Source organism: Marmota flaviventris, chromosome 2 (genome assembly GCF_047511675.1).
Source record: "Marmota flaviventris isolate mMarFla1 chromosome 2, mMarFla1.hap1, whole genome shotgun sequence".
Lineage (NCBI taxonomy): Eukaryota > Metazoa > Chordata > Mammalia > Rodentia > Sciuridae > Marmota > Marmota flaviventris.
This window is the reverse complement of record NC_092499.1, coordinates 63,333,231-63,350,830: the sequence shown is the minus strand read 5'-3', so window position 1 is coordinate 63,350,830 and position 17,600 is coordinate 63,333,231. Positions and strand designations below refer to the sequence as shown.

Below are 17,600 nucleotides of genomic sequence, written 5' to 3'. Positions count from 1 at the left end.
ATATGTCTCTTGCAAAATGTCTATTAAAACAACTTTGTTCATTTAAAAAATAAAGACCTGAGTTGTAAGGTTTATTTAATTAAAAAACTTTGATCAGATTTTAATTTTGTAAATCTGTTTTTTAAAAGTAAACTTTGTAAATCCATTTTTTAAAAGTAAGCCGTTAAATAAGGTGGTCAGCATTCATGGAATTATATACCCCCTTAGTAGGCCTTTAACTTATTCTCCACCTGCAGAGTTTTCTGAGGCTTGGTCATCAGGAGTCCTTCATTTTTAGAAGAGATATTGCTGCACAGGGGAGTAAGGGAGAGCCTCAGGTTAGTCAACATACTGGACGTGACGTGGGGACTACAGTTTGATCCTGCTTGGGATCAGGAGGCCGGGGACAGATGTACAAACCTGACACTCTCCCCAGGGTCTGGTGTGGGGCCTGGTGCTCCTCCAAGGCTTGCCCGGAAACAGAACTGCTGTGGACCTTGGACCCAGGCCTGGGACCCCCTGCTTGGTAGAAGAGGTGTGCTTGTTTGCTAGTCAGAAGCCAGGTGCCCGGAGATGATGGCCGCAGTGTCCTGTTGGCTTTGGCCTAGCTTCCTGGCTTTGGGGCATGCCGGATCCCACAGGTGGCTCTGGGCAGCTGTGCTCCTTGTCTTTTCGCACTTCATAAAGATTTCCATGTAGGTCCTCCCTTGTGGCGGAGCAGCTGTATCTCTTCACCTTCAGTGACCTTATTCTGCAGGGAAATTCACTCCCTGCATGTGGCTTCATGCTCTGTGGGTTACTGCACCTGCGTCTGGGCAGTACGTGGGAGTCCTCTACCTGCAGGAGTGTGGCTCCTCTTGGGAAACCCTCCTTGCTCCCCTTGGGTACAGATCCCCTTTGCTGATGTCTGAGCCCAATGCAGTCCCCAACTCTCATCTGGATGGCAAGAGAAAGAGGCAGGATGTTTTCAGTTATCTTCCTCCAGAGAGACACAATTCTTGTAATGTGGGATGGTTTTAATGTCTACGTTAAATATTAAAATATTGCATAAACCATCCTGCACTTGGATTCTCAGTCCCTTTTGGAGAGTTTGATAGCCTGTGAGACTCCTGAAGTAAAGCGACTCTCTGAGGACGGGCTGAGCATACTGTGCCCAGCTATTTACACTGTGGACTCTGCATCCAGCAAAAGCAACCAAATGTGCATTGCAGCTGCAAAAAGGCTCCTTTCAGTGGCTCATTGAATTCAATGGCAAGAGGTGTTAATAGAGTCAGGGGAAGTGATGCTATTAAAGAAAATGACATTGTGTGGCTCTGTTCTATGTTGATTCTCCCTCAATGACTTCCAGATCAAGCTCTCACAGTTTGGCATCAAAAAAATGTCTGTTTGCAATTCAGTTGGAGGGAGATACAATGTGCCGTGCCTCGACTCCTCTCTTCCTGCTGCATCTCATTCCTGGGGTTGATTGTCAGTTCAAGATATCTTTGGCCTAGGGAGAGTTGGGTCTTGGTGCAGCACCTGGGAATAATAGTGGAGTCAGGTGTCACACAACTGTCAAATTGTTGGCTTGGCCTTCAGCAAGGGTGTGGGTCTCCATAACTCTCAAATCTTAAGATTCCAAGGGTGAGGGTGTTGACACAAGAAAGAGATCAGGACTCTGTATTCTTACTCCCTCCCCTGATAAGATGCAGGGAAGTTAGCCAGAGGTATTGGGAACTCCAAATGGTGGAGGGTTGCTATTATTGATGATCTGACTGGCGTCTCCTAGACTATCTGAGAACTTGCATTCTCCATAAATAGTTAATGTTCAGAGAATATCACATTCCATTCTAAAAGATCTCTGGGGGCATCTTGGGAGGAGAAGAACGGTGTAATCATCAAACCATTGGAGATGATAGTATTCAACCTTCTTCTGAGGGAGAAAACAGAGAAATCTCTAAACTATGTATTCTCAAGATGGGTGAAGATACCTGTTCTCATCCTTCATCAAGGGAATGAAAAAAGTTATTCTTTTTGCATATAAAGCACAAACACACATACACAGAGTATGTAAACAGATAGATAGTGTGAGTTATTAAAATTTCAAGGAGGTGATTAGGGGAAAAAAGGTCTAAAAGTGCTTCTGAAATGAGCAATAATGAAAAACAACACTTTTCTCAGCTAAAGGTTTTGAGGCCCTGATGAGTTTTGGAGGGTAAATAAACAATGTCTGTACTAAGTCCCAACCTGCAGAAGTTCTTGCTGTGCACAAAGACCTGCCCACACTAGGGACGATAAGCATTAGGACTTTGCTACTGGGAGCTCCCTCCCTGCTCCCATTCTTGATAATGGAAATTTCAAAGCAAGACCAGGGTGATGTCTGCAGCTTCACAGGTTAGGTTCTATTCATTTTGTTTGCCCCCACCTCCTACAGGGAATTGCAGCGCATGCTGTTTCAGAGCTAAAAATGTGCCAGGGAGTCCCGATTCTCCTCAATTTAGCATGCAGGGGAAAGAGTGATCCTTCCTGCCTTCTCATCAGTTGGGCTTTTCAGTGGGGAAGAACGATGATGTCATCCGGGTATCTTCAGGTTGATAGAAAGGATCCTCCTAAGCCACGAGTCCATTTGTGTGTCCCCCGGGATGGTGAGCACACACCCGGGTTGGTTTTACTGTTGTGTGTGTGTGTGTGTGTCTCTCTCTCTGTTCTCTTTTCTTTCTCGATCTTTTCTTCTTTCTTTTCTTTTTCTTTGGTCTCTTCGCTGGGCCTTGGCCGGGCCATGTACAAACCCCAACCATTCAACAGTGCTGGAGAGTAGATAGTATTTACCTCAATAATGGTAGTTTCTTTTCACTTCTTTTTAACCCTGAATTCAGATGACGGGTCTAAGCCAACACCCACGATGGAGACCCAGCCCATGTTCGATGGAGATGGTAAGCCCTTGTATTACTTCTACCCCTTGTCCTCCTACATATTTAAGATTTGGGGAAAGTCTTAACCGTAGATGTTTGTTTAAGCTGCATTATCATTATTTTTCTTTTTTAATTTTAATTTTTCCCAATGTAAGCAAATCCTCCAAGGAACTGGTAACACTCTCTCCTTCTGGAAAGGCCCTCTGTTTTCCCCAGGCTTCCTGCCTGGCTCCCAATGTCCAACAAAAACACAGTCTGAGTTGCCAAGGGCAGGGAATCATCGCTGAGAAAGTCATCCAGTGTCCCTTCAGTGCTTACTAGCCCTGTGCCTAGCTTGGTGTGAGGCCCCTGGGGGATGAGCAGGGTGCATGCCAATGTTACCCTTTGCTCTTAAGATAGCTACAATCGCTTGAGAGCTTTATGTGCTGAATTCTGTGGTCTCAATTTTTATTGTAATAGACATTTATGGAAGAAAGAGGTCGCAGTGGTCTGGGAAAAGCTTCTATGAAGAGATGAGAATTGAGCTCAATCTTGCAAGCATAGGCGAGGAATCAGGCCAGGGGACTGGCATGAACAAGGAGGGAGTGCAGTGGGGACAGAGTGAAGGACGTATCAGGAAACAGATGGGTGCGTGGGGCTGGCTTGGCTGTGTTATATAGGGCCTTGAGATTTGAGTCTAGGCATTTGGGACAGGGGGAATTCTAGGTCAAGGGAAATAGTGGCTGGTGACAAAATAGATGATGGAAGTCCTTGGAGGTCTGGGGACTGGATAGAAGGGGCCCAGGGTGCAGAAGTCTGGCCTCCGTTCCAGAAGCTATGCAGGGCCTCTCTTCTTCAGGTGCTTTACTGAGTACTCTGGATTCTCAGGGGCAGGAACAGGAAGTATGGCAGCGTGAATTCTCTAAATGATCTGACCACCAGATTTGGCTTTCAGAACATTATGTCGCAAACTTTTAGCAGCTCTCAGCCAAGGGTATCCAAGCCTGGATCATGAAACTGGACAGTAGGACAAAGAATTTAAAAAGGATGTTGCTAGCACAGGCTCAGCTCTGAGGAGGATTGCAAGTGGTGAATTCTTTGCAACTGGTTCAGTGGTGGAATGTAGGTTGGTTCATGCCTAAAAATTCAAATGTCTCTGTGATTCACAAAGATACTAGGTCATTGGCCAGTCTGGGTCCTGGAGGACTGGGTGGGAATGGAGAGCACTCTCACTGAAGAGCTTACCTCTCCACAGAATGTTCAGGATGTCCTGGGTGTCCACCTGCTCTGTTCACTGGGTGACCTGAGTTCTGAGAGTTCGGAAGAACCCTGGGGCACTCTGGATGGAGGAGGCACTCAGCCTCTGCTTAGGGAGACCCTGGGAAAGGGGGTGGGAACACACGTGAGCCCTTTTCCTTTCTTCCCTCTTAGAGCAAAGTCTCAGCAAGCTGAATCTGCTGTGGCTAAGCTGTTTGCTCTGAAATGGTCTCTGTGGTTGGTTTGGCGTTCGTTCGTTTGTTGACTTATCCCCTTTCAATCTTCTCCCAGAGAAGCAGCTGAGAGGGACTTGGCTTGGCCCATGTTCTTCACCTCCTGGGATAATATTTTCATTCCTGGATGGAGTGGCTCGGTGCCTCTGGACTCTGACCACTCTACCTCCCAGCACAGGATGTCCTGGTTAGCTCTTATGAGCTGCTGGGGAGAGGAGCTTCCTTCTTAAGGAAGGGAGAGGGTTTTGGGACTAGGGGGATATGTCATGAGGGAACTAGCTGAAGTTTCCAATGCCTTAGGCTTTTTAAAAAAGCTTTTTTACTTCTTTACCCAGACCCTCCCTGACTCACACACAGTCTTTTATAATTTTTATTTTTCAGAAATCACAGCTCCTACCCTATGGATTAAGCACTTGGTAATCAAAGACTCCAAACTGAACAACACCAATATAAGAAATTCAGGTAAATCATCTTCCTTGGATTATATACACACCCTGTCCGTCCTTGTTTGCTCCATGCTTACCGACTGTGTGGGTTTAGTTAAGCCATTTAATTTGTCTGGTCTTCAGTTTCTACATCTGTGAAATAAGAAGGTTGAATGAGTTCATTCCCTACAACTTTGATTTTCTTCAATTATCAACTCAGGGGATCATATTTCATGAGTAGTTGATCCTTTACCTAAAAATGGTTTTGACTGTATATCTTAGTATTTTAGTTGACTTTCTGTATGCCATGGAGAAGAATTTGAAAGAAGACTGCCTGGGCATAAACAAGTTGGACTTCAAGCCTAGAGTAACTGGGTCTATGTGTTTTTAAGACTCTAAAAGCTGTGTGTAGTCAGCTCTTTCCTGGTCTGATCTTTTTGGGGGATCTTATGAGTGGTCAGATTCTGGTGCTGACTGAACCCTTTGTAGAGAGGTGATGATTTTCAAAAGGCGATAAGATCTGTAGGATTTATTTGTAGAGTTTATTTATCTGAAATAAAGACCAAAGTCAACACAGTTCATTTGCCATTCATAAAGACTAAATGTTCATCAATATGAAACAAGTCTCTCTCTCTCAGCTTTAGCCTTCTTTGTGATCACGAAATACTACTATTTTGCATAATTTGTGTAACCTGTTGAATTTAGCCATGTCTTCTTTTCTTATAGATGGTAAGGGCTGTGTACAAAAGATACATGCCTTTGAACCAGCAGGCAGAGTTTTCCATGACCACTGGCTGATGAGTGGGCGGCCATTGGCCTCCTTAGGGTTTATCTGTGTGCCAGCTCTGTCCTCCAAGGGGCGGTGTGGGGGCTGGATCACAGGAGGTTGGAGATCAAGAGGTGAATCCTTGAAGCATTGATTGATTTTCCCTTTGACTTGCAATGGTTGATACCTCTTCATGTGTCTGGTTCACTGTTTGATAAGAATTGAAAGTATCAGATGGATGGAGACTGCGTACCATACTAGTACCCTTGTACCATACTAGTGCAGTGGTTTGGAATCAGCAAACCTGGGTTTACATTCTGTCTCCAACACTTAGTGAGGGATCCCAACTCAAATAATCCCTCTGGGTTTAAGTTCTAATCTGTAGAACAGAATCATGATCTGTCCCTCAAAAGACTGATTAAAGATTTACTAACCTAGTTTCTATAAGGTATTTGATGTCTGGCTGCATGATAAATAGTAAGTGCATGAAAAATTATAAGTATATGTGTTATCGTAATTCTTGGTAGGACTAATGGGAATATTAATCATAGTGCTTATCGTGAGAATTCTTTAATCAGGAAATAAGTGATCACTGTTAACCCTAAGCAAAGCATTTATCAGATAGTCTGCTTCTAAGTATCTTCTTGTTTCTCCTTACTGTTAGAAAAATGGACATGTCAAAGGTAAGTAGGTTTGGTGCCTATAGTACCTAATGCTGAAGGGAACATTTGCAAATGGTCTTCCTAGTTCCTGAGACACTGGGAGGTCTGCAGGCCTCCCAGTGAGGGGATTCATTCTCATTCTGTGACCAAGTGGTAGATAGGAGGCTGAGCTTTCAGAATCACACAGCACCTTTTTCCTGAAACACTCACATTTAGCAATTGCTTCCATAAATTCTTTTCTATCTATCAGTGGTTAATTTCTCTGTGGAGGTCATTCTTTTTGTGAGCAAAAAAGACTTTATTGCCTGCCTATTTTGTCTATTATAGAATCCAGCTCAATGCATTTCATTGCTTTGGGAAGATGGAGGGAAAGAGATCATTATCAGTAAATTAGACTAGCACTGTCGGAGTAGCTAATATACCTTTTTTTGTGAGCTGTATTCTCTGCATAGGATGAAAAGATGATGTCAAGTTCTGCTTTACATCCTCCTTTGCCTACGTACTTCCTATCGGATGAGTTCAGGGTCATGTTGAGAAATGGTTTTCAGGCAGGTACAACTACCTCCTTTTCATTGGCGTGACCCAGCCACTTTTATTTTTCCTGGTTGGTCCCAGTAATGTGTGTAAGATGAGTGTATAGGACAGTTGTGGGGGACCTAACAGTTCTCTGGGAGAGACTGAGACCAAAGATAATGATTAGGTATTGATATCTTAGTGATCTAATAAACTGAGACATTCTCTATCATGATCAACTGGCCATACTAACTCAAGGTCTGCTGTCTTTTTGATGTAATTATGTGTAAAAGACGTGGTTCCACAAAGGCCGAGAGCAGGGGTTGGCAAGTGGGTACCTGGTTATTTTGCAAGTGAAGTTTTATTGGAACACAGCCACTCTGACTTGTGTATTATCTATGGCTGTTTTCATCTACACAAGAAGACCTAAGTAGCTGAGCCTGAGCCTGTGTGGTTTGCAAAGCCTAAAATATTTACTCTATGACTTTTTACAGAGAAAGTTTGTTGACCCTCCAGTATACATGAGTGGCTGAATGGAAGCCTCAGGATGGCAGGGTGTGTATGGAGTTATTTCACTCGGGTTTCTTAGCCCCTTTGTAGATCAAGCAGAAGCAGGGTCTGTGGTTTCTGAGATGCTTCCTCATGCACCCAGATAAGCCTGTGTCAGCACAGAAACTGCTGAGGCAGCTCACAAGGCTCTTCGTCATCACAGATTAGCCATTTCCAAGCTTTACCATCCTATTCTGGTGCGGGATGCTCTCACAAATGTGTTGCCGAGAAAGCCTCCTGAGGTTTGGTTTTAGCAGGTAACAGGTAGGGAATCTTACACATTTAGTAGAGAGAGGCCATGAAATAACCACAGCCTGGGCTTTGGAATCATACATTTCTGCAGAGCTGGCTTCCAGTGCTGGCTTCCCACTGGGAGACTTGGTGAGACTTGGTGAGCTTGGGAGCTCCCTGAGTGTTGGCTTCCTTATATGTAAAAGAAAATTAGTGCCTTGCAGTTTTGTTTTTCAAAGATTCAGCAACAGACATATAATGACTGGCACATAGTTTAGAAGCCATTAGTGATTTTTAAAAAAGATCCAGAACCTTGGCTACTCTGATGGAATATTTCCAGGTGTTGGGCTAGCCTCTTCTCATATGTTGTCACCATTCACTTAATAAATCAGACATACTTTGGTGATAACTCGTGTCTGGGCAGCTGGCTCTGGTGAAGACTGGAAACTCGGGGTCAAACACCTGAGACCATTTTCCATTAGACTTTAGTGGAAGATTCTGGGTGCAGGTGAGCGTCAGCCGCAAGCCTGGGGAGGTTGTAGCAGGACTCGGTGAAGCCCCTCTGGGTGAGGACTCTTCTAAGCCATCCCTCAGAGGCAAAAGGGCCATCCCAGTTTCTTTTACACTCCAAACATCCTTTTTCACACTTAGACCCTGTGACGCCAGGTTTGTTTTCTGGCCTGGGGACTGCTGTTGTTGGAAAAGTTCCATGGGGCTGCTAAGTTGGGCAATAACACCACACACATGCCTGCAGATGGGTCCAGTCTCCGGCTCACCTCCTGGAAGTTCTGGTCCTTGTTTTTAAGGCTTTGTCATGTTTTGCTATTGTCAGTGCTGCCTCTGAGTCCTGGGAAGCTCCAGCAGCAAGAGATTTGCTCTTTTTGGTCTTCTCTTCCATTTTTATACCCTCAATACCTTTCCTCCATTACACCACAAATTCGTCTTACATTCAGGAAGATGTCCCAGGCCAGCTAACACCCTGGACCTCTGGAGCAACATCTCACAGACGAGTACCAGCCAGAGCCTTTGTGCTGCTGTTATAAGGAAATGTGAACAACTGCTGAAGTTTTTTCTTTTCCTTTCTTTTTTTTTTTTTTTTTTGTGTGTGTATATGCTTTTGTATCAGGAATTAACTACCAAGGGATTTCTTAAACTATCTATAGGTGAAAATATTTTTAAGACCTCTTTAAAGAAGAGGGTGAAGAGATGAAATAAAAGACAAGTTAGGCTTCATCTAATTCTTCATCTCATATTTCAAGGTTTCTGATTTAACTATATGAAGATACTGGAAGTCTTGTTGTATCTGTATGGTTTATGTCTTTTTGTTTCCATGTGACAAAATTTTGTGCTTCCTTCTCCAGGATGGTACAGTCTCTCAGGAGATAGAGTCATGTGCACCATAATGACATTCCCAAGCCCCATAGCTTGTTGCCCTCTGGTGGAGTCTCCATCTCTTTCTTTCCTTCCTCCCTGGTTTTCTAACTGTCTCTTTGATGATCTAATGATGGCCCTATGAACCTGGCCATGTAAGTTAAATCCATGAGGACCCTGCCTCTCCTCTGTCACCTCCTTGACCAACAGAGCTTCCTGCTGTACATCAGTGAATGAAGCAACTCAAGGTAACTCTACTCCCAGAGATAGAGCCACTAACAGCGACATATGGTGGAAGTGTATTTCTTATTAATTTTGCAATGAAAATACACTCCCATCCCCTTCTATAAGAGTGTCTCTTTACCCAAGATGCTGTACAGGTATACTGTGCCCATCATCCCTGCCGTTACTTGCTAGATTAAGAACATTGCTCTTCTGGGCCTGCCTTGAGTACATTGGCCACAATTTGGATTGCTCTTCCCTCTCCCAGGAAGTTCTGCTGGGACAGCTGCTATGACTGGGGCTTGGGGTCACTGAGGCAACTGCGCCTCCTGGCTGGATCCCCCACCCCACAAACCTGCACTCTTGGCCCGCCTAGAAACCACGGGCTGATGTAATGACCTGAGGCCTGGAAAAATAAACAGCTCACAAGGAAACCAGCGGTAGCCGTTGTAAGCAAATATCCCACAGCCACCTGGAATCTCGCACATGACGTGATTGGAAGGAAGAATGAGTAATCCACTCACGTTAGCAGCCGGGACGGGCCTGGGCTTGTGTGCATTTAAAATATTTATATAAAAACAAACCCAGGATATTTATTTCTCTAACTGACCTTCTGGGCATCTGCCTGTCTATCCCATGCAGGTGCCTTGGTCTATCGTGACCAGTGGGACTGAGCTGGGCAGGGGCTGGTGGTCATCCCCATGGCAACAAAGGCTCCGTTCTTTCTCTAGTTGCCCCTTTGCCGAGAGAAGCTGTAATCATATGTGGGGGCCCCAGAGAGCCTAGCCCATCAGCTCATTTTTACTTCATTTTAAAATCAGCTGCTTTGCCCACATTGTTTGCTTGGGACAAGAGTCTGGTGGTGACCATATAATTCAGCCTCGAGGACTTGTTTGACTAGCAAAGTTTTATTTCTGGAGGTGAATTTATATGCTTTGGGGGGTTTGATAGCAAAACCACATTTTTCTTGCTAAAAAGCTGAAATCACAGATCCTGTCCAGGTATTGTAATTGGTTTGTTCCCATTTACTGGAAGTCTAGAATGGTCTGTGCTTTAATTTGAGGCTCCTCATTTTGTGTTTATTTGTAAATGATTTTGGGAGTAGGCAGGGTATAGTATAAACACCTTATAAATTTATAAGAACATTGGCCTTTTTTGGGGGTAGAGAGTGAAGTTATGATACTTAATTTTGACAAGTTAAAATATATTTCTTTCATCTTTTCCCTTTATGCCTTTCTCTTCCTTCCTTGCCTGAATTTTTATTTTATTTTATTTTTTTAGCTCTTGTTCCTTAAAGTACAGAGTCTGTCAGGTCAAGGTCAACAAAATTACTGAGGAAAAACTAGAAAAACATAGAGCCTTCTATTTCTTAGTACTTGTCCTTGCAAAACTACTGTGAAGCTTTCCTATTTTTTTTTTAATTTTGAGGGTGGGTCCTATCTGCCTGCTTCATGGCCTGAGTCAATGGAGACAGAAACTTCTCAGAAACTTGAATGGATGTGAGTCAGTGATACTTTGGGGGCAAAAGTTAAGAAGAGGCATGCTTATGTGCTATATCAGGACAATCCATTCTGGAAGAAATGTCCTCTGTAGAATTTATATCTCATTCTCCCCTAACCCTTAGGAGTTCGGCATCTGTGTGGGAAGGAGGCGGTGACCACCTCAGACCATGGTGAGCCATGCATGGCCATATTAGGTTCTGCAGAGTGAAGCTGTTTAGACAGGCTGTCTGGTTTGTAATTTTCCCTTACACCTCCTCCCCCATGACACTTCATCCCAACAATATGCCCTATTTCCAGTAATACCTGCAAACACCCCTCTGAGGGGGTGCTCTCTGCTGCATCAAGGATGTGGGATGGAAATGTTAGTTTTGCCTGAAGATGGGGCTCCTGGGACTCTACAGGTAGGTGTGATTGGCAGGCCCTGTCGCAGGACTACAGAAAGAGGTCTAAGGTCCAGGGGACAGCTCGAATGTCCCCAGCAGTCTTGTCACGGACTCAGCCCCTTCCCCCTCACTAAACTAGTGCTTAGTTTGAAAAGTGCTGTTGAATGGTCAGACGGTAGACCCTTAGAGTGAGAAGGGCCTGGGAGTCGTCTAATACCACTATTTAATTTTCAGTGAGAAATCAGGAACCCACACTCCCTGAGGGCTTTGTCCAGGGTCCCAGGCCCATTAACAACTCTTATGTGCCAAGGCCTCTGCTGGGAGGAGGGTAAGAGAAGCAACCCAGGAACATTTAGGAAGGAGCTGACCATCAGACAGAGGAAGCAGGTTAATAGTGTGGCGCCCCCACACAAGGAGAGGGGAGTATTTTTATCACTGACATTATCTTGAATTTTTTTGGCATGTTAATAAAGAGCAGACTGACTCTTAGTTACATATATTTTTAGTTCACCTTTAGTGTACCCCTTTATATTGCCTGTATTGGGGGCAGACTGCCCCCATCACCCTATCTCCTAGGTCAGCCGCTGAAATCAATAGAGGAGACTAGTCATGCATAAGGATAGGACAGAAAGATCACATTCCCAGGTAACTGACACACCACTATCTTAGGTCAGCTAATCATATAGCAGCTACCATTTATCTATGTACTCTGGTACTGGGCTAAATGCTTTACATATACTGTTATATTAAATTTAAAAAAATTTTTTTAATATTATGTGGTGCTGGGGATCATACCCAGGGCATTGCACCTGTTAAGCGTATGCTCTGCCATAGAGTTCCACCCTTGTCCCCCCAGACACATATATGACAACATCTAATCTTTACAGTGACCTTGTGAAGCCTGTGCTAGGGTTGCCCTACTTTTACAGATAAGGAACCTGGAACTTGGAGAACTTCCGTAAACTGGTCAAGGTCATAGGGTTAACAAGTAGGAGGGCCTGGTCCACTGACTCCAAAGCGCATGATCTTGACTGCCATGCTATACAGCCTGTGTTCCAGCTGTGGTTGACTTTGATGAAATCTCCCAGTGTTCCAGACCCTTGGCTGGAGCATGAAGGAGTAGAGTGACAGGCACTTCCTTCTGCTTTTAGCTGTACCAAGGAAGCCCAGGTATCTCCACCCTGAACTGCGGCTCCTGGGACATCTTTCCTCTGAATGCCCTAAGTGCCCTCTGACATTTGGGAACAGCCACTGGGCTGAGCCTTTATACCATCCCCATTCCCCATCTGGGGTGGAGCCGAAGATGACTCTTCTCTTGGCTGGCTGGCTAACCAGAATAGGTGCCTGGTCCAGAGGTCTTCTCCAAAGTCTCTCTGTAGCTTTTGATTGGACGATGATGTTGTCATTGTCACTTCCTTTCACTGCATACTCTGTGGAGAAAAGAGCTTTTTCATTTTAAAAATTGGTGCAAACTTTCTTTCTGTTCTCCCCACTCCCAGCTCTACCCCATATACACCTGAGCACAATTCCAGGGAGTGACTTTATTCTGTTTGCCTGTGACTTGCTTTCTGCCCTGGCAGCTCCCTTTCTCAGACAGTTGTCTGCCCTCTGTTCTGAAGGGAGCCCTGAGCGGTGGTTTCATGGGCTCTCCTCTTCTTCAGGGGTTGTGAGAACCCCTGGGTAACTCTAAGTCACATGGGTGTTGAAGCTTGGGAATTAGCTCAGGCCAAGTGGCATTCAGTGACATGGGTGATGGAAAGCCCATGGTGGAAGGGCAGGACCAGCACAGCAAATGGTGCTTGGAAAAATGATCCTCCGGAGGCCACTTAGCTCCTCCTGTGAAAAAATGCTAAGTCCACAAGTAAGAAAAATAACTTCTTCACATAGTTGGCTTGAAACCATAGGTGCTAAAACCCCATGTGGCTAAATAAACAGAAAGGGCCTGCTCAGTGATGCCCCATAAATCACTCCCAGAGATGACTGACTCCAGCAGGGCCTCTCTCCTGAGTACCACATCTCCAGCCCCAGTGCTTACGCTTCCCGAGCAGCAAAGTCAGTGCCTTAAAATCTGGCCCCACCTTCCCTCCTTTTGCTTCTGCAGTTCCTTCTTCTACCAAGTTTTCAGCCACCCAGCAGTTTGGGGGCAGTGATGACACCACCCGTCCACATACTTATGTGGACCCGGAGAATCCTGAGGCAGGAGGTGCATGGTTCCTTTCGCCTCTGGCATTACATGTTGTGATTTGGAAAGGTTATTTCGAATGCATGGTTTGTTATTTTGGGTTATCTTTCAGCATTTCATTCATTTTTGATAAGAGGCGAGGTGGGCGGGAGGTATTTGAAGGGTTTTCAGGGTCACTGGAGGCGACATGACACTAGTGTTTTCCTTAATATTCTTGGCCTGGCAGGATCATTCCTTTTGCAATGAAACATAAGTAAGTGTCTCTCATTTTTCAGGCTGGGTAGACTTTTATTGATGTCCCCCCGCCCCCTAAGAAAATCAAGTCTCATGGTCCGAGGGCTGAGTGTCTCATTTCCCAGGATGAGTCAAGGGGCAGATATTCTTTTTTCAGCCCCTGCGGTCTGATCCCCAACGTTTGGCATTTATTCCACAGTGGATGGCCCCATCTCTGGAGCATCAGACTAGAACAAACTTCTTGGACTAAATACTCTTCCTGAATTCTTTATCCCTAAAAGACTCCATGGTTCTCTTCTGAGTGAGGAGCTGGTGCCAGGGATGGGGGTTGGTGAAAATTGGGAAGGATGCCACAGTCCTTGCTGTCAGAAGCTTGCAGACTTGTGGGGTCAGGATACCAAAGGCTAGGTCACGGGTCGGGCAGAGACTCTTGAGGGACCGTGTACTCCTTAACCTTCTGTTTTAGTCAGCTTTCTCAATGCTGTGACTAAAGGATCTGACCAGCAAAACTGTAGAGGGGGAAGAGTTTATTTGAGGGCTCACGGTTTCAGAGGTCTTAGTCCGTAGAAGGCTGGGTCTATCCCTCACAGCTCAAGGTGAGACTGAACATTATGGCAGGAGAGGGTGGTGGAGAGAAGCAGCTCACATCATGGTGATCAGGAAACAGGCTCCACTCACCAGATACAAATATATACCCAAAACCACACCCCACTCTCCACCTCCTCCAGCCACACCCTATCACTTCATTACCACTCAGTTAATCCCTATCAGAGGATTAAATCAGTGATTGGATTAAGACTCCCACAGCCCAGTCATTTTTTCTCTGAACCTCCTTGCATTGCCTCACACGGGAGGTTTGGGGGGACACCTCACATCTAAACCATAATACCTTCTGCCAGGATGAGACTCTCAGGGCAAGCTTCAGGAATGGAGAAAGGCCTTGGGTGAGGGTAGGTTAAGCTATTATGGCTAGGTCTTTCTGCCTGATCTTTAATGGAACTTTTCTGGCCCCTTCAGGGCACCAGCACAAGGCCACACCCACGCACAGCCTGGCCCCAGACCTTCTCAGGATCCTCCGCTTGAGCCCTAATCTTTCTTTAGGTCCTTCTTTCTCAGTTCAGTGTCAGCTTTCCACCGCCTTTTCTGTGGTGTAAGCAACTATGTCAGGATGACTTGAATAGCTGCCATTCCAACAGACCCTCCTAGAGCAGAGCCCCTGGCTCTTTCTCTGGGTGGACAGAATCCTTGATCCAGGTGTCTTCCCAGCCCAGGTCTTGGAGGTCTGGAACTCCTCAGTTCTTCTGTGTATGGTTCTATGTAAGATTTGGCCTTTTTCCTCACACTCATCTTTCCTGTGGACCTTGATGTCTTGTTCTTATGTCCACTTGGCTGGGCAACTGGTCAAACACTGTCTAGGGGCTGGGGATGTGGCTCAAGTGGTAGCGCACTCCCCTGGCATGCATGCGGCCCGGGTTCGATCCTCAGCACCACATACAAACAAAGATGTTGTGTCTGCCGAAAACTAAAAAATAAATATTAAAAAATTCTCTCTCTCTCTCTCTCTCTCTCTCTCTCTATTAAAAAACAACAACAACACTGACTAGATGTTGCTGCAGAGATATTTTGTAGATATAGTGAACATTTATAGTCAGTTGACTTTAATTAAATTACACTCCATGATGTGGGTGGGCCTTATCCAATCAGTTTTGAAAGTGTTTTTTAGGGTGTGGATTTAGGGGCGTGGGGAGGGCAGGCAGGCAACCACTGAGCTGCATCCCAAGCCCTTTTTGTTTTTTATTTTGAGGCAAGGCCTCGAAAATTGCTGAGGCTGGCCTCAAACTTGCAATCGTCCTGCCTCAGCCCCCCAAGTTGCTGGGATTATAGACATGCACCATCACACCTGGCTCAGTTTGAAGAGCAAAGTCTGAGGTTTTTCAAAGAAAAAAGGGATTTTCTCTCAAGGCTAACATAGAAGTGCTGCCTGAGTGTCCAACCTGTGGACTTGACCTTTTGCTTTTGTACTCAAGACTGTCCATCACTCTTACCTAAATTTCCAGCCTATTGACCTGCTTGTCAGTCCCTGCAGCCAACTCCTTAAAATTTCTTTCTCTCTCTCTCTCCACTGGATTTCTTTCTCTGGAGAACCTTGAGTGACAAGGGTCTCACCGTTGCCTTCTCTCACCACCCATGTCTCCCATTTTCATTTGTTAAAGAGTTCACAATGTGGCTGGCTCACCTATCACTGCTGACTGTACCTTGAGGGTGCTTGGGTGTTGGATTACCCAGGATTTCAGGATTTTCTCTGTACCTTCTTTTAGCATGTCCTCCTCCGGAAGGCAGCAACTGGAAAGAAGACCCAGCCCAAAAGGCTGAAACTCATATATCTTATAATATTTACATTTGTTGGCCATTTTTGCTTTAAAAGAAAAAAAGTAATGAAGAAAAAAAGATGATGAAAGAGAAAAGGTTCCCAAGAGAAAAGGATAAACTCTGGGCTAAAATCAAGATTGGGGCTTAGCTGAGGATTTAGGTTCTCTGTGTCCTCCTTCACTCCTAATTACCATGGTAACTGAGAGGCGTGGGCCCACACACAGAGCTCTTCTCCCTGCTTATCCCTTCTTGGCGGGACACCTAAGGGTCGGGCCCTGGGCCTTCAGACAGGGCTTACCACCTGGTTCGACCTGGCCTTTCCTCCCCGTCTCCTGCTCTGTCCACTCCTGGGCCTGCTTCAGAGTGCTGGAGGAGGGGCTGGACTTGGCTGCGTTTCTTCACAGGGTGTTTCTCTGTTCTGTGTCTTCTTTAGCAGCCCAAGTTGGTGAGTGAGGCTTTAGTCACTCGCTGTCATGCAGGGAGTGACCAGGCTCTCACTTTTTCTCTGCACCATCCCAGGGATGAGATTATAAAGGGTAGGCCTGTGTGAGTGTGTAGGTGTATGTGTCATGGATTCCCATGCCCCCTGGCCAGCCCCGGTTCCTCTTCCCTGCTGTTTATTATGTCTTCCGAGTGTGTGCAGAAGGTCCTGGCCCATTCCCATAGTGACTGGGCAGACCTTCTCATCTTGTCGTCCTTCCCTGAACTTTCCTAAGCAGAGACAGAGTGCTTGAGAACAGTGGGTGCCTGCTTTGGGAGACTCTGCCCTCTTTGAATAGATGGTGGTGAAGAGACCCTGTCTTGCATTCTGGAACATGACCTTTAGGAAAACTAATAGTTGTGAATTTTTTAAGATTCATTTGGGAGGTAACAGAGAAGGGCAGAAGGTAACAGTGGCCCCAGGATGGGCTGGCTTCTGGCTTCTTGGATCCGGAATGATCCTCTACCCCTTGTTACTTGCTTATTAGCATTTGGATGGAGAAGCACTGCAGGAATAATTTGATGATTGATTGGTTGGTTGATGGAAGGACTTTCAGGGTCTGCAAAAGTACTTATGTAATAAATTGATCAAGAATTGAGCAGGTCTAGATGTTTCGGTTGTCTATTACTATGTAATCGATCACCTCCAAATTTATTGACTTACCATAGGATAATTTATTTTTGCTAATGTGTCTATGGGTTGGCCCAGTGGTTCTTTAACTGGTTTTACTTAAATTCCCTCGCAGTCTCATCCAGGTGGAGGGTCAGCAGAGCAAAACATCCCTGATGGCCTCTCACATGTCAGGCAGTTGGTGCTGGCTATGGTTAAACTGCTTCTCTTGTCTGTGTCCTCTCTTCTCCAGGAGGCTAGACCAGTTTCCTTACATGGTGGCCTCAGGGCAGCTTCCAAAGAAGTGACAGGGGAAGCTGCAAATCCTCTGAAGGTCTCTCTTCATCACTGTGACATTCCTGGCCAAAGCCAGTCATGGTCCGTATAAATGGGTCTATAAAAAGGCACCGCTTTGGTTGTTTTCATCACTGTGACCAAAAGACCCGGGGAGGAAAGGTTTATTTGGTACTTGCAGTTTCAGAGTTCTCAGTTCACAAACAGCAAACTCCATAGCTCTGGACCCTACGTGAGGCAGCATTTCATGGAGGAAGGCAATAGGGAAGCAGAGAGAGCTGTGCTCACCAGGGACAAAATATAAACCCCAAAGGCACGTCCCCATTGACCTACCTTCTCTGGCTACTCCCCACCTGCCTGCAGGTACCACCCAGTTAATCCCTATCAGTGGATTAATGCACTGAGTAGGTTAAAGCTCTCATAACCCAATCATTTCACCAAATTTTTCTTTCATTGTTGCACACATG

General features: G+C 45.5%; 1 protein-coding gene across 12 annotated transcripts in view; it reads left to right on the top strand.

Annotated features, from left to right (window-relative positions):
• Smoc1 (SPARC related modular calcium binding 1) overlaps window positions 1–17,600 on the top strand; it is a 157,033-nt gene that overhangs the window by 117,273 nt on the left and 22,160 nt on the right. For 8 of the 12 annotated variants that reach the window (XM_071607924.1, XM_071607922.1, XM_071607921.1 and 5 more), the window contains 2 exons: window positions 2,802–2,891; window positions 4,721–4,801. In XM_071607924.1, coding sequence (XP_071464025.1) covers window positions 2,802–2,891; window positions 4,721–4,801 — 171 coding nt within the window. The remainder of the gene's footprint in view (window positions 1–2,801; window positions 2,892–4,720; window positions 4,802–17,600) is intronic. The other 4 variants (XM_071607925.1, XM_071607923.1, XM_071607920.1 and 1 more) reach the window with 1 other exon arrangement.